Source organism: Pteropus medius, unplaced genomic scaffold (genome assembly GCF_902729225.1).
Source record: "Pteropus medius unplaced genomic scaffold, Ma_sr-lr_union100, whole genome shotgun sequence".
Lineage (NCBI taxonomy): Eukaryota > Metazoa > Chordata > Mammalia > Chiroptera > Pteropodidae > Pteropus > Pteropus medius.
The window spans coordinates 15,486,930-15,504,711 of NW_024350319.1; the positions used below are offsets into that span (position 1 = coordinate 15,486,930).

Genomic DNA, 17,782 nt, shown 5'->3' on the forward strand with positions numbered 1-17,782 from the left:
TATAATGATGGTATAATGAGGCTCACGTGAGTTTAAGGTCGTTGGGGTCTTCATTGAGCAGGTGCGAGTGACTGGCCTAAACTGATACCTAATTCTGTGCTTACTTGTTTCTTTGTGGAAGTTACTTTTAACCTAAAAATACTTTCTGGCTTGATTAATTGTGGGAGGTTTAGGGCGGACCTCTCTCAGGATAGGATCACCTTAATGTCTTTGCAGGCAGACCCGAAACCCTGTAACTAACTTTCCTGCCTAACTCTTTTCTAAGAGCCATGAATCCCCTTATTATGAGTATGGACGTTGAGGGATGGGAAGTCTCTTCTCTCCTTCCTGCTGAGTCGGGTCGTTATCCCTGCCTACTGGGGTTTCATGAGACTTTTTCCCTTTCTGCCTCAGTCAGGGCAGGGTCTTGGATTTCCTGCTGAAGTGCCACCTCAGTCCCTAGACAAGGAAAAGAAGATACAAACTAACTCATAATTTAAATCATATACCTATTAATTTCTATTATTGATTTGCCTATTAAGCAAGTAAAGGGAAACAGGCTTGGTTAATATATTTCTTAAAGAGTAAAACAGACCTTTGGTCTAAAGTCCCCTCCCCTCTCAGACTCTAAGGTCCCTAGTAAGAACTGCTAAGTTCTTACAGAGAAACTAATGTTGGGTTCAATAATAGATTTTTAGAGCTCTAAGTTAAAAAAGAAACCATATGCATGTTAGTGAAATCTGAGTACTTTATACCTTGGTTTCGTGACTCTTCACTGTGTTTTCATTTATTTAAAAAAGATTTTGGTAAAGGCTTAATTGAAAATGTAATTCATTTAAAATAAGTATGATATACTTCTTGGGGAGAGGTAGAGAGAAGGAATTAAAATAGAATATAGAATATTGCAATTTTGTCACCTTTATAACATACTTATTTCTCTGTGCCTCTGGTCTCTGGAAAATGAGATAATAATACACATCTTAAAGGTAGGTTGACGTGAGGAATAAATGTGTTACTTCATATAAAATGCTTGGAACAATGCCTAACATAAGTTAGCATTGTCATCTATCTTACATTAAAAATATATTATATATTCTTATATATTTTATAAGTTAATGATTCTAAAATATTCTAGACAGTAAGTTTTATATCCAATATTAAATTAAATTAGAGAAATTGAAGAGAGTGGAAATGCATAGCTTCCTGAAGTAGAAACATATGAGATATACTGCAGCTTAATATAGGCCCTATGTCTGTGGCTCATCTTTGACTTAAGAAACCTAAAAGTATCATAAGAAAGCTATGGTATCTCTAAAAAAATTAATTCAAAAACATTGAATGCTTGACTCTGTAATCACCATTGTGTTGAATTCTAGAGATAGAAAATTATGAGAGAAGCTCACAAGAAGAGTTACAAGTATAAACATGCAATTATTGTACAGTGTGGTCATTACAACAATGTGGGTGTTACTATATATTTAGGAGTCAGAACAGAGGAAATAACATTGAACAAGACATTGAGTAACAAATAGGAATTTGCCAGGAGAAAGTCATCTTACATAAGTTAACCTAAAAACAAAAGGCCAAAAAGAGAGGCAACAAGTTTTTTGAGATCCAAAGAATAGTAATTTTGGAAGCATTGATTTAGGCAGAAACCCAAGTATCATTCTGAGTAAGAGGTGAGGGCAACAGGTTTTTATGAAAATGGGACGGGGAATAATTACATGAATAGAAGGAAGAAATTTTTATTGGTGTTAAGTCAAGGAAGGAGTTTCTGTAGGTAGAAATAAGCTTAAATTATTCTTCAGCTATAAACGGTGGTGCTAATTCTAAAGGTCTTTTTCAGTCTACTAGTCAAAATGTCTGCTTTCCTGTTAGCTCTGCAAACACCTCTTTGAAATGCAGCATTGCACTGGCCCAGTTCAAAAGTTATTTTGCCCAGTTCAAATATTCTAAAGGAGTAAGACATGCAAGGCAATTCCTCTGGGATGGCAGCTTCAAATCCATTTTGGTGTAATTCCATTTGTATTATTTTTCACATGTAAATGGAACCTTCTTGCCTGATTTAAGACTACTGGTTTATTTTCACTTTCTTACATTTTATTTTAGTGCTAGTGTATTGCCTTTCATATCCAGAATGCTATGTCTCACATCACCTGAAGGATGAGGTTTTCAAGTGTTTGTGTTTCAGTGGAGAAGACCAGGCTTCTATCATGGTAATTCCAAGTGAAGGTACACTGTATTTTTCTTGGTGGGCATTTGCAATGTTGCTATCTGAGCCTATAGCATGATACGTTTACCTCCCTAATCTGTGACACAGACCTACCGTGCTGGCAGTCAGATATCTGAGGCCGGGAGTTTGCTGTTATCTGCACTGATGAGGATTCTCCATTTGTGTAGTGGTAGTGGAAGTTGAAGGGATATGTTTCATCTTCTTCACTTTTCTTTTAGGTATTTAGAAAGTCCCTCTGTGGAGATGTAGATATTGGCCTGACTGGCCATAATTTTAGCTCGTGAGTTAGTAGTGATTAAATGAGAAGGTCGTTGTCAATGTAAAGGGCTATAAGAGCTAGAGGGAGAGACTACCTGTATCAACCATGATTAGAAATTTCATATTTTCATATTTCATACATTTTAGTACTCTGAAAATAGAATCCCACTTTTCCCACCCTTCTCACCTTAATACGTTTAAGACTTGTGTTAGCTTTCTATTACTGCCATAACAAATTACCAAAAATTTAGTGGTTTAAAACAACACCCATTTATTATCCCACAATTCTGTAGGTCAAAATTCTGACAGGCTCTTATCTGTAGTTTCTGGGGAAGAATCTACTTTCAGCCTCATTCATTTTTATGGCAGAATCCAGTTCATTGTGGTTATAGGACTGAGGTTTCTGTTTCCTTACTGGTTGTCATCTAGGGGCTGCCCTTAACAATTAGAGGCTTCACTCTGTACTTGCACGGGGACTCTAGTATTTCATGGCCAGCACTGGTGTGCTGAATTCTTTTCATACTTGGAATCTGACAACTTCCTGCCCTGGCTCTCTTCCACTTCAAGCTGGAGAAAGTTCTCTATTTTTAAGAGTTCATGATTAGATTGTGTATGCCTAGATAATCCGCAAGAATCTATTTTAAAGTCATTAATTAGTAACCTTAATTACTTCTGTAAAATCCCTTTAGCCATGTATTGTAACATATTTACAGGTTCCAGGGAATAGATGTAACAAATGGGGGGAAGGAGCATCCTGCCTATCACAAATCTGTTGTTTAACTTTTAAGTATGGTTTTGAACCAAAGTGAGAGATTGTATGTACAAAAGGGCATGTTGTACTAAAGAAATGGCAGTTAAGTTAGAATTATTATTATTATTTGAGATATAAATTGGTGAAATGGAGCTAAACGGAGGCTCATTTAATGTTGGTAAATGTTCTTGGTTATTGTGCTAAGGGTTTGGACTTTGTAGGCCATGAGAAGTCACTTGAGTTTGTTATTCTTTGGAATGACATAGGATTGTGTTTTAGAAATATGATTGTGTCTTAGTAAAGTGACAAATATAATGAGAGGCAGTACTAAAACATTCGGAGTTTGGAGAAAAGAGGAAGTACAGAGAGACTGTGACCTTTGGTACGCATATCGGACTCTTAGTCATCATTGACAGGATTTATTTAATATTCAAAGTAAATTTAAGCCATTTGTTTTTCTTTTGGACAAGAGTAAATATAAAACAGTTGATAACAAATATGCATATAATTAAAATAAAATTTAGAATGCAGCGATGTGTTCCAGACTCATATCCAACTCTCTTTTAGAAATCTCTCATTTGATATCTAAAAAATGTCCAACAAAATCTTTCTTTATTACAATATCCTTCCAACCTTTTCTTTTTCAACCCTTTCCCCTCTTAGTTATTGGAATTACTGTTTACCCAGAGGGTCAAGCCAAAAACATAGGTATTATTTTTGATAACTTTTTTTTATTCATTTTCTAGGTTCACTCTATCAGCAAATCTCCCTGTTTCTTTAAAATATATGAAATTTGTCCAGTTATCTCTCTCCTAGCATGATCTCAGTTCAAGTGGCCACTATCTCTTGCCTGGACTAGTACAGTAGTCTCAACTATTTTCTCTGCTTCTGTTTTTACCCTAAAGCTACACAGATCATTTCCAGTCCATCCTCTGCCCAGTAGTCATATTGTTTCTGCCTCATTCCTCTCTCAGTCTTTAATTCATTGTGTTCCTTCTGTTTGTTAGACTTTTCTTCCGTCATTCCTTGACTTGCTCCTTTTCTTTATGTTTCAGGTCTTGATAACTCAAAGAAAGGTTACATTTCTCAGATATTTGTAGACTACTCTATATAGAGTAGCCCTCTCCCTGCAAGCTACTTTCTGTCATATCTTCTTTTATTTTCTTCTTCACATTTCTTAATCAGGAAAGGAGAGTGAATGGGGAGAATAGAGCATGTCATACTTATTCTTACCTCTAAGCCTTCATTCATATAGTTTTATCTTCTTGAATTGCTCTTGTTACTTTTTCTGTTCTTTCTAAATTCTACCTATCCTCCAAGAACCTACTGAATTTTCACATATTCCATTTCAGTTTCCTTAATACTTAGTATGCACTGAACTCCCCTTTCTACTCTTTATGGTCTTTTGGTATTATAAAGTCCCTTTAGCCCTTTAAAGTCCCTTAAGCAAGAAATACTAATAGGAATGTTGGAATTCTAAAATGTCACACATTTTATATTTGCTGTGGTGTCTTCCATATAGATCAAGTGGCTGGAGTTCCTTAGTGTGGTGAGAAGTATTCACAAACATTTTTGGGTTAGTATATCAGAAGAGTTCTTTTGTTAAGTGAATGTTATCTTAAGCCACAAAAGGTTAGCTCTGTAGAAAAATTTGCCTCTATTCCACAATTATGTATTTAATTTTATCATATAAATTTTGATTTTTACAGATGGTAAATTTACTAGATTTTACTTGACTTTTAATTCACTTGGGTAATTATGCTTACATAATTTTATATTCTTTATAAGTCAATGCATTGTAGATGCACAGTACATGTTTGTAGGTGGCTATATATTCTTTATTTCTTTGTTGATTAGATTAAAAAATGCAGATCCATTGGAATGTGTTAAATTCTTTGGAACTTACTTAAATCAAGCCTCTAAATGACTGCATTTCACCAATACCAAAAACATTTTCTGAAAAAATAATAAAGCTAATTCAATTTTGTAAATAAATATGCCATTCTCTAAGAAATAAAATATTCACTAGTAGAATCTTACTAATTCAAGACATGACCAATATGTCCTATTTGAGTGAATGTAGAGAAATGGAATAAATTCTACTATGTGCGTCATATGAGATATAATACAGAATGTGTACATTTGCACATGAAGTGAAGATATAAAAGGGAGGAAAACTGAAGAATAGAATAAGCTGTTAAGTTTCATGATTAGAAAATATAGATCTATTAAAATATGAAAAACAGGTATATCACTGGTTTAAACATACCATTAATAAGCATCTAATTTTCTCCTGTCCCTTAAAAGTACCTATAAGGCATAAAACTAGGTGTTCTAAAGCCTTTATTTGTTGGAAGGAAGAATAAAAACTGAAAATAAAATGCTGTTCTATGAAATTCTGCAGGAGGTATACTCAACTGTATTGGTATTCTTTTAAAAGTTATCTTTCCAGAAAAGAATAAAGTTAATTTACCTGCTAGTATTACTAATAGTTGCACTTAATTAAATAAACAGCATTGGGTCAGAACCGTTAATCATTTTCCATAACTGTTTTTTTCTAGTATATTATTGAACTCGTTTACTGTCTGACTATAATATAAACAAGAATGTTGTAGTTTTTTTCTTTTTCTTATATTCGATAGCTATTCACAGCAAATTTAGTTTTTACTTCCTATTATATTTGACTTTTGAAAAGTTATTTTAATAACACATTGAATTGTTTATGTTGACTATTTCCCTATCTGAAGATTTACTAGTTTTTTTTTAAAGTACTTCCAGTGAATACATTTTAGGTTTTGAATAAAATTTAATATTTTCTGTACTGTGTTTAATGGGAAATTTTTATTTAAATAAAACTGATTTGCACAATTTTGCATTATGCCCCAAAAAAGACTTTGCTCAAAACTGTTCAGAATCTGAACTATTTTATATTAAAATTATTCCATAATATCCCATAATATAGTTCCTTACCTGATAAAAAGCACAGTTTTAAAAAGTGTCTTGACAGACATGATGTATTATACAGTATTGGACACAGAACTGACACCTTTCATATTTTAAGAGAAATATTATTTGATGTTAATGGAACTGTCCATTTAGATCTATAACATTATGTCCAAATTGCATAAATTGACTGTTATGACATATACACCACTTTCTCATAGACACACTCAAATATTACATCCGAACAGTTTTTTAAAAATCTTATTTGAACAGTTTGAATGTTTAGATGCTTTCAGTTTTAGACTTTAAAAAATAATATTGTAGTATACTTTGATTGTCTTTAATCCAATTCAAGTAAGTATCAGCCACATAATTATTAACCAGATTTGTTAATGTAATACCAATCTGCGTTTCTATAATGTTGATAATTTATTAAGTAATTTTACTTATATCATCTTATTTGAGACACACATAAAACCAGTGATATAGTCAGGAAAGGTATTAATGATCCTATTTTGCAGAAATGGAAACCAAGGATTACAGAAGTAACTGGTTAGTTAAAAAGTATCATAAACCCATCTATCAGCAAGCATAATAAATCCCAGGTTCTTTAAAATACTCAGTGTAAAAGGAACCAGTTAAGTCATAGAAGTAACTAACTTGAATCTCATTCTCTACAGTTCTTCCCATCTACAGTATTCTCTTCAAATCAAAATTATTTTAAGAAAAGTAATATTGAAGTGATGGCAGCATTAGGCAGAGTGAAACAACCCCTTTGTATCTCCCCTCAAATCTACAGCTAGTTGGTCATCTGTAACCCCACAAAGATTCCTCTGCCCAACACACCAGGATGCCTGAGGGATCTACAGGTGCATCTGAAAATGGGGGAAGCAGGGTAGGGGAAGGACAGGAATGGTTCATACTGCTCCAGTTCCCTGGCTGCCACAGCTGAGTCAGCAACCCTGTGGATGTGGTAGTGGTGGAGGAGTCAGGGAGTGGCCTCCATATTTTGGGCCAGTGGGTGGTAAAGGGCTTCGGCAGCATCAGCACCCAAGAATCCAGCTCCCTCCCCTGATTATGGCAGTGGTCACATCACCAAAGAGCCTGGTAGCAGGAGACACATCTACGGCACAGTTAGCTTGTGAACCCTACTCCCCAACCATCTGCCACATTCCCTTGCCAACAGTGGTTGACACTAGGCAACTTGGACATCGCCCTGGTTGCCCAGGTAGTGACTTCCACAACCACAGAGGCACCTCTCCCCATAAGACCCCAGAATAAGAGAAAAACAAAAACTTATACTATAGCACCATCTACTGGAGAACAGAAAAAACCTGCTAATTATCAACCTGCTGAATTGTTAAAATCACAGCAGTACCTAAATAAGAAGTGTTCACTACTTCAAATGTGCCAGCAGACAAATGACTCATCAAGCACCATGAATAACCAAGGTAACATGGTAACACAGAAAAAAAATGACAATTCTCTAGAAACCAAACTCAAAGTCATAAAAGATTATGATCTACATGGTAGAGAATTCAAAATAGCAATCATGAAGAAGCTCAGCGAGATTCAAGAAAACTCAAAAAGGCAGTTGAGTGAGCTCAGGACTAAAATAAATGAACAGAAGAAATACTTTACCAAAGAGATTGAAAATGTAAAAAATAACCAAATCCTGGAGCCAAAGAACTCAGTAAATGAGATGAAGAATTCATTAGAAAGCATTGGAAACAGAGCAGACCATATGAAAGAGAGAATTACTAAGCTCAAAGATAGAAAACTAGAAAAGACTCAGGTGGAAGAGGAGAGAGAAGTATGATTTAAAAAAAAAATAACTAAGAGAAGTGTCTGAATCCATTAAAAAAGGCAACACAAGGAAAATGAGTATCCCAGAAGGAGAAGAGAGGAAGAAGGGAACAGAGAGCCTATTCAAAGAAATAATTGATAAGTTACTAAATGTTTACTAAGGAAGGAGCTGGACATACAAGTACAAGAAGCTAACAGAGTACCTATTTAACTCTATGTAAAAAGACCTTCTCCAGCACACGTATTAAAACTGTCAAAAGTTAATGGTAAAGAGAATTCTCAAGAAAGCCAGCGGGGTGAGGGCGCTGGGGGGAGACAGTAATCTACAAAGGAAATCCCATCAGGCTGTTATCAGATTTCTCAGCAGAAACCCTATAGGCCAGGAGAAAATGGAATGATATGTTCAAAATATTGGAAGGTAGAAACCACCAACCAAGAATGCTGTATCCAGCAAAGTTACCATTTAAATATGAAGGAGAAATAAAGGCTTTTCCAGCCGGACAAACAAAAGCTGAGGTAATTTACCACACAAGAACTGCATTTCAAGAAATGTTAAAAGGAGCTCTTCTACTTGAAACAAAAAGAAGTACACAAAACTTTGAGTAAGGTGACAGAAACAGAAAATGCAACTCTATATCAGAATAGTGTGTTAATTGTAAAATAAAGGTTAAAGTGAAAAAGCATTTAAAATAACTATAGTCACTACAATTTGATAATGAATGCACAACATAAAAAGATAATTTGTGATAACAAAAACAAAAGAGAAGGAAAAATATGGAACTTGTATAGGAAAATGAAGATAAGATGCTTTCAGAAGGAAAAGTACTATTTTATCTATGAGACATTTTATACAAACCTCATAGTAACTACAAAGCAAAAATCCAAAGCTGAGATACAAAACATAAAAAAAGAGGAAACAGAAACAGAAAATTGCCCAGGAAGCTTAGAAAGTTCTAAGCAAAATAAATTTTAAAAATAACCCAAGCACATCATATTCAAACTGAGGAAAATCAAAAACTAGAAAATCTTGAAAGAAGCCAGAGGAGGAAGGGAAGGGAAAAACCTTTAGAGGAACAGAATTAGAATTATGGTAGACTTCTCACCACCATTGCAAGCAAGAAGAGAATGGAATAAAATATTTAGATGTTGAAAGACAAAAATCCACTAACCTATAATTCTATATCCAGTGGAATTATCTTTCAAAAATAAGGACAAATGAAGATTCTCTTAGACAAACAAAAACCAAGAGTATTTATTGCCAGCAGATCTGTCCTGCCAGAAATAAAAGAAGTTCTTCAGGGAGAAAGAAAACAATATAGGTTAGAAATTTGGATATACATAATGAAAAGAAAAGCATTAAATAAAAACTGAAGGTAAAATAAAATATGTTATTCATCATGGATCTAAAAATAGCTATGTACAGTAGTAATAAAGCATACTAGGTGCTTATAAAATATGGATAAATGAGGTAAATGACAGGAGTGTCAGGAATAGAAGACAGGATTTGGGAATACTCTGTTATAAGGTACCAGCTCTGTAAGTGAAGCAATATAGTGCTATTTAAAGGTGGACTTAGATCAATTAAAAATGTATATTGTAAACACTAGGACAACCACTAAACATCTCTTAAGAGGAGTATAATTGATATGTTAAAAGAGGAGATTAAATAGAATCATATAAAATGTCAAAATCAGAAGAGGCAGAAAAATAGGAGAAAAGGGAAAATAAATGCAACAAGTAGAAAACAGTTATGAACATGGTGAATATTAATCTGTCAATAGTCACTTTAAATGTAAATGGTATAAAATGCCAATTAAAAGACAGAGATGGTCAGTGAATAAAATATATACTTGTCTGTGTGTATGTGTGTGTGTGTGTGTATGACCCAACTATGTGTTGTGTGTGAAAAAACCAACTTTAAATAAATAATCAGATATAAAGGAAAAGGATGGTGAAAGATTTACCATGTTGTCAGTAACCAAAAGGAAGCTGGAGTAGCTATGTTAATTTCAGATGGAGATTTTAGAACGATGTAAGTTATAAGGGGTAAAAAGGACATCATATAATGATTTGGTAGTCAATTCTTCAAGAAGACTTAGCAGTCTTAAACACATGTACTTAACAAAGTGTCAAAACACATGAGGCAAAAGCATTGAAAAGAGAAATAGACAAATCCACTATTATAGTTGGAGACTTCAAAACACCTCTTTCAATAATTAATAGATCAAGCAGGCAGAAAATCATTAAGTATATAGATGACCTGTACAACGCTATCAATTAACATTTATAAAATATCCCATTTAACAACAGCAGAATATACATTCTTCTCTAGCTTACATGGAACATTCACCAAGATAGATCACATTCTGGGCCCTGAACCATATCTTCACAAGTTTAAAAAAAATAGTGCTCATGCAAAGTATATTCATAGACCACATGAATTAAACTAGAAATTGATAAAATAATCTAGAAAAATCCCCCAATGTTTGGAAATTAATTTTTAAAACACACTTCTAAACACATGGGTCAAAGCGGTCTCAAGAGAAATATAAAAATATTTTCAACTGAAATGAAAATACAATTTTTCACAATTTAGGGGGAGGGGGTTAACAGAAGCAGTCTTCTGTCATCCTCTTCTCAATAACCCATAACCTCAGCTAATTATGAAAAAACCCACAAGTACCAATTGAGAGACACCCTACAACATACATCTCAAAATTGTCAAGGTGATCAAAACAAGGAAAGCCTGAGAAACCATCACAAGCCAAGAATAACCTAAGGAGACCTGAGTACTAAATGCTATATGGTATCCTGGATGGAATCCTAGAACAGAAAAGGACGTTAGGTAAAAGCTAAGAAAGTCTAAAAAAACTATAGATTTAGTTAACAATAATATGTTAATATTGGTTCATTAATTGTACAAATTTATCATACTAATGTAAGATGTTAATAGTGGAAACTGTTTTGGGCATATGGAACTCTACTCTGCAATTTTTCTATAAATCTAAAACTGTTCTAACATGAAATTTTTAACAGAGTTCCATTTTGTATTAAAGTCTTAAAAATACAAATTATTTATATTGTCAAAGTATCCGTTGCCTGGGGATTTGGAATGGCAGAAGGAAGATATTATGAAGAGGCATGAGAAAAATTTTTGGGGGGGGTGGATTTGTTCATTATCTTGATTGTGGTAATGATTTCACAGTAGTATTTATCAAAATATCAAATTCTACACTTCAAATATTGTAACATTAATGATTTTTTTAAGTAGGGAGAAACACAAATCAAATATAGACCTATGTCCAGTTATACCAGTTGTTACACTAAAAAGCAAAAGAATAGATAAGGGTGAGGACTGGGGAGATAAACCGTGTAAACATATCAAATGAAAGCTATAGTGGCTGTTTTGATATCATACAAAGTTGACTTCAGAACAAGGAAAATTAGCCAGGATTAAGAGAGACATTTATAACTCCAAAAGTGTCAATTCAGTGAGAAGACAGAGCAATCCTAAATTTATATGCACCTAGTAACAGAGCTTCAAAAACATGAAGCAGTGATATAGCAGAGTGACATTTGTAGTACGCACTACTTAACAACAATAGAGGACACTCTTTTCAAATGTACGGGGAACATTGACCATGAACGACCATATACTTGTTCAAAAATCAAACCTTAGCAAATTTAAAAGAATTAAAAATCATATAAAATATGTTCTCTGACCATAATGGAATTAATCTAGAATCAATAACAGAAACATATCAGAAAAATCCTCAAATACTTGGAAATTTAAACAACACACTTTAAATATTCCATGGCCAAAGATAAAGTCTTAATGGAAATTAGAAAATATTTTTAACTGAATAAAAATACAGTATGTCAAAATTTAACTTAATAGTACTATATCTATTAAAGAAACTGAATTAGTATTTGTAGCCTCTCAAAGAAGAACTCCTGGCCCAGATAGCTTTCCTGAAAAATTTTACCAAATATTTAAGGAAGAAATGATGATACCAGTTCTCCTCACTCTCTTTCAGAAAATTGAAGACAAAAGGAAAAAAACAATATTTCCCAACTTATTTTATGAGGCCATCTTTAACCAATTATCAATTAACAGTACATGAAAATAAAACTGCAAAACAATATCTCTTGTAAACTTATACACAAAAAATATCAATAAAATATTATTAAATTGAACTCAGTAATATATAAAAAGAATATTACACCAAGACCAAGAGCTAATTATCCTGGGAATTCCAGGCTGCTGGTTCAATAATTAGAAATCAGTTACTGTAATCCATCATATCAGATGAAAGAAGTAAAACCATATTACTTCATGTTATATTAACATGCTTAAAAAGCATTAGATAAAATTTAACATCACTCTAAGATAACTAGGAATAGAAAACTTTCTTATCTAAGTAGGGGCATCTACAAAAAGTGTGTACCACTGATATCATAATTAATGATGGAAAACTGAATGGTTTCTTCCTAAGCCTGGGAATAAGGCAAAGATATTCATTCTCACCACTCTTGTTAAGCATATTACTGGAAGTCTTAGCCAGTGGGAGAAAAATAAATAAAAGGCAGAGATTAAAAAAGAAGAAATAAACCATCTGTTCAAAGATGACATGATTACTTACACAGAAAATCCCCAAAAATTTACAAAAAGAAAGATTACTAAAACTAAGGAATTTAGTAATGTTACAGAATGCAAGGTTAATATATACAAATATATACTATATACTAGTATGTAGTATATGTTTCTATATACCAGCAATGAACAATTATAAATATTTTAAAGTGCCATTTGCAATAGCTCCCATTAAAAAATAAATATTTAGGTATAAGTCTAACTAAATAGTGCATAGTCTGTATGCTGAAACTATAAAACAATGAAAAAAGAAAAGACCCAAGTAAATGAAAAGACTATGATTATAGATTGAAAGACAACATAGTTAAGATGCCATTTTTCCAATAAACACAATTTCAGTGAAGTCCCAGCAATATTGTTTTATAGACATATACAAACGTTTAAAATTTATGTGGAAAGGTAAAGGAATTATAATAGCCATAACAATTTAGAAAAAGAAATGTTGGAAGATTTACACTATCAGATTTAAGACACTAGAAAGCTACAGTAATCAATACAGTATTGGACTGATGAAAGAATTGACACTTAGATAGATCAGTGGAGCAGAACAGAGTCCAGGATAGACCCACATTATTATGATTAATTGATATTGGACAAAGGCGCAAAGGCTATTCAATGGTGAGTGGATATATAAATTGTGATAAATCCATACAATGGATTCAACAATAAAAATGACTCAACTATTGAAAGGCACAAAATGGATGAACCTCAATTTCTACACAATCCTAAATGTAAAAAACACAGTTGTAAAAGGTTTAATTCATTTATAAAAGGTATGAATCCATTTATAACATTTTTAGAAAGGCAAAACTGTTATCCAGAAAGCTTTATTTAAATAGCAAGGTCATGGTCTTATTCGCCTTCCACGTGGAGCAAATATATCATTTATGTATCAAATATACTTTCACATTTTTCTTTTCTTTAACTTTCAAACTCTAAAGTACATAGTGCTGTTTGACCTCAACATGATTTCAAACATAAATGTGGACAGTTAAATTGCATGGCTATTAGGTGACCATCTGAATGAAAACATTCTCATAGCAGATTATCACACTCTGGACAGTATATTCAGGAACCAATCTCACGTCCTCCTTTTCTTTTCATTTCCACTTCCCCACCCTTGCTTGAAAAGTACTGCACTTGAAAAAAAAATGTTTACTTCTTTTGGTAATCATTGTCGTGCAGTACAAAGGAGCCCTAATCTAAGAATTATAAGACCTAGGTGACTTTGGGAAAGTCAATGTTTCTAAACTTGTTTTCTCATTTTAAAATACGGATAATACCTTCCCTGCTTACTTCATCTGTAAAGATCTCATGACCCAATGGAAATCATTTTATATGTTGTAAAGTGCTTGGTAAGTGTAAGGTATCATTACTATTATTAAATATAAGAAACCAGTATTTTGTAGTATCATGACAATCGAAAGAGATTCAACTTCAAAAATTGTTATAATTTCTAAAATCAATGTAGAATGAATAATGATTTCATAAGTTGATTACTCTCTAGTTTATCATACTTTAATGAAACTATTAATAGAGTATAAGATATGCTATTACAGCAAATTTTGGGTACATGGCTAGACATATCAGTACATTTTAGATTTTTGGGAAAAAACATCAACAAGCAATATACTTAAGATTAATTTGAATTATGAAAGAATTCAGTTTTAGTTAAAGCTGTAGTTGTTTCTTTCTAGCAGTAGATGCCAGTAGAGTTCTTTTTAATAAAAATCAAATTGCCTAAGTACTTTCATTGCAACAGCTTCCTGGTCACATTACCATATATAGAAACATTGCTCTGTGACTAAAGATTCTATTTTCTATAAGGACTTTGTAAGAAATAGAAACAGTTTTATTGGAAAAAATATATATACAGATTTCAAATGTAGAGTTTTCTTGGTAATCGTTCATTGAAGCTTTTTTTCCTATAGTAATTTGGTAAGGTTTATGCATTTAAAAAATTAATATTAATGTTCTATAAACTCAAGCATCAGTGGATATAAGTCTGTCTAGACATGTGTTAAAAATGAATATGGTCGGGCTAAAATATTAGGATTAGGTCATGCAGTTGGCAAGGGAATACCATGAGTGTAATATTTGGGGAAAATTAATAATGTCAGAGATGAGTGATTGAAAGGAATGCCTGAAAGTAGGGAAAACCAGAAGTTATTTTTAGAAATTCACATTTGCATTAATAAAAATGAAACTCAAGAATGAATAAAATTTAGTCACTGAATATAAAGAAAAAGGAGTTCGATGATATAACTTCTATTACTGTCGTTTTTATATATGAACCACTATGGTCCTATCAAATAAAATTAAAATATTTTCAAGTGATGATTCTACTTAGACTTTTAATTTGTTAAAAATGAGTGACTACTTCTACATATATTTATTGAGTATTTAATACATGCATTGCATTTTGAATCTGAGTAATTCAATTCAAGGCATACATTTATAAGCAGCAAATTTTAACATGAAATTATAAAATCAATGGAAACAGAGAAGAGAGCAGTTTATTTTTCTGGGAAGCATGTGGAAAACTTCAGGGAGGAGGTGACATTTATGGTAAGCTTTGAGGGTGAATAGAATTTCTCCCAAAAGAGCAAGTCAAAGAATTCAGGAATTTTATCCATTTCTACCCATACAGAGTCAGTCCAGGCTCTGTAGATATTTGTTAAAGACTGCAGACATTTGTTCAGTGTCCGTCCGTTTTGTGTTAAAACACTATCAGATGTGAAACAAATTATCTATTATTACATACACATTTATACAGAAACTGTTGCATTTAAGTTTAGTCTTATAGATAATGTGTATTTGTTTAGATTGATACTAATTGTATTACACAAAACAGTGTACACAAATGAGCTGTTACTTGGTAAAATTAATTAGTCAATGTTTCGTGCTGTGTTTCTTATTTGATTACAGTTTTGTTCCTATTCTGTTTGTCAAGTGGCTGGCAAGAAACTTGGACTAAGATATTGTTTAGATTGATTTTTTAAAGGCTCTTCCTCCCTCCCTCCCTTCCTTCCTTCCTTTCTTCCTTCCTTCCTTCTTTCTTCCTTTCATTTTCTTTCCCTTATTTAGAGCTTCCAAAGAGAAAACCACACAGACTTCTCACTTTTAATTAGTAAAAGAAGGCAAGTACTGAAAATCATTGTTATATGTCACAGGTTACTTTTTCCTTCAAATGGACAATGACAAATATTATTCACTTTTAATCAAAGGAGCTATGTGTAAGGCAAGACCCCTAAATCAAGGACCGGGGAAGCTATAGTTCTCATCATTAAGTTTAAAGTTAACATGTCTCATTCAACTAGAAGGAATTTTTTCCCCTCAGTTGAAATTTCTTGCTGTGATTGATTTTATATCATTTTAAATCTTATACATATTTTTTAAATTTTAAAATGTTTTAAAATGTATCACTCATAAGCACTTGTCAGCAGATTGTAAGTTTGATAAGCAGTACTGACACTGAGTTTTCATAGTTCCTGTATATATTAGATTTAAGTCAATGAGTTAGCAACATTCAGTTCTTTTTTTAGTGCTAGTTCAGATTTTTTTTTTTAGTTAAAACATATGTGTTATAAATTTGTTTTATGAGAGTTTTGGAATATCCATTCCATACCAATTTTTGATGAAAAGTTAACTGCTTATAAGGATTTATAAAATCTTTATATTAGCTGACTTCTTAGAAAAAAAAATAACCTTTTTAACATATTATATATTTGGGGAGTGGTTTAGCCTTAGTTGTTGGCATAGGGTTGTAAAACATATTTAACTAGTTTTCCTTTTTTTAAAAAAAACTTTTTAGCCTGCTCTGTATGTATAAAGCTTTATATTTAATGCTCTTGTTAACCTGTATATTGATATTAAAATAATCTTAAACATAGAGCCTTTTAAGCCAATATTTCAAGTCATTAAAATCTCCACCTCTAGTTGAGATGGAGAGTTCTGCTAAGAAAGGCTCGGTAATGTGCTGTTTTATATTAACAGGAAACAGAACAGCAGTAGTGGTTTGAATACCCTGCAAACAGGAAGTTTGACACATGCATAGCTCTTAGCTTCTGTGTAAGAAGTTGTTGAGCTCCTTCTGAAAATATTTTTAGTTACTTTAAGTAAAGTGTAAATGCACATAAATGGCAGCTTATAGAGAACTATCCTGTAACCAGTATACAGGTACAACTGCTCTTCAGAAGTTGGAAGGTTTTGCTAGCCGATTATTTCATAGACACTCTAAAGGTACTACACATGATCAGAAAACAGCTCTGGAAAATGACAGCCTTCATTTCTCTGAACATACTGCGTTATGGGACAGATCAAGTAAGTTTTTTTTTTTAATGATAATATTATAACTAGAAGTTAAAATACTAATTGGAGTTTTAGGATCAAACATAAAGAGCTATGTTTTGTTTGTCTTTTTATGATTTGCACAAGGACGTTTTGCAAGTTGAAGTTGAAAAAATTTTACAAAAACTTGATTATAAATTGAGCCAAACCATGCAGTTCATTGTTTTATCTACAACTATTTAAGCTGAATGTCAGTGGGAAACTTATACAAATTTTTTACATCATTTCTAGTGTGTTACTGTCTTTTTGTTTTTATTTTTTTGTTCTTATATAAAAGTGAAATGTCTAAAATTTAGAAACAATGATCAGTTTATTCTAAAAAATGTCTTGTATATATAAGCCTTAAAATTTGAAAGGGGCAAAAACTTGAATTTTTAATTAAATTTCTATTATGTTTGCCAACTTTTATTTTTAAATGCATATGTGAAAGTTATTTCAGTTTTACAGGCAGGGTTTCTAATATAAAAAGCATAGTATGATTAGTTTATATGAACTTGTAACATTTTAAAAATCAAAAGCATTCATAATTATATTTATTTTACTCATAATTATGGTTAAAGGGGGGCAAAGTTGTTTATACATGCATCACATTCTTTCCAGGAATATTAAAATGTTTGGACTTAACTGCCTCCTTTGCTAAAATGGTGATGTGTAACTATTTTTGGTGACATGCATTTGAAAAGATAAATTTCACATACATATAAACAATACCAAGTGCCTCCATTCCACATATCACCTTGGATCCTCCCCCAAGTATTTTTGTCACTCTGATTAAAGGGACAATAGAATTAGTCTTAGTACTTTTGCC

The 17,782-nt window shown here is 32.4% G+C and overlaps 1 protein-coding gene across 2 annotated transcripts in view; it reads left to right on the forward strand.

Annotated features, from left to right (window-relative positions):
• Positions 1 to 17,782, forward strand: part of PRKACB (protein kinase cAMP-activated catalytic subunit beta) — a 109,618-nt gene that overhangs the window by 32,805 nt on the left and 59,031 nt on the right. Inside the window, exon 1 of one of the 2 annotated variants that reach the window (XM_039838687.1) lies at positions 16,663 to 16,947. The exons of the other annotated variant lie outside the window; for it this stretch is intronic. Coding sequence (XP_039694621.1) covers positions 16,764 to 16,947 — 184 coding nt within the window. The 5' untranslated portion in view covers positions 16,663 to 16,763. Of the gene's footprint in view, positions 1 to 16,662; positions 16,948 to 17,782 lie in introns of those variants that run through there. 2 annotated transcript variants of the gene reach the window in all.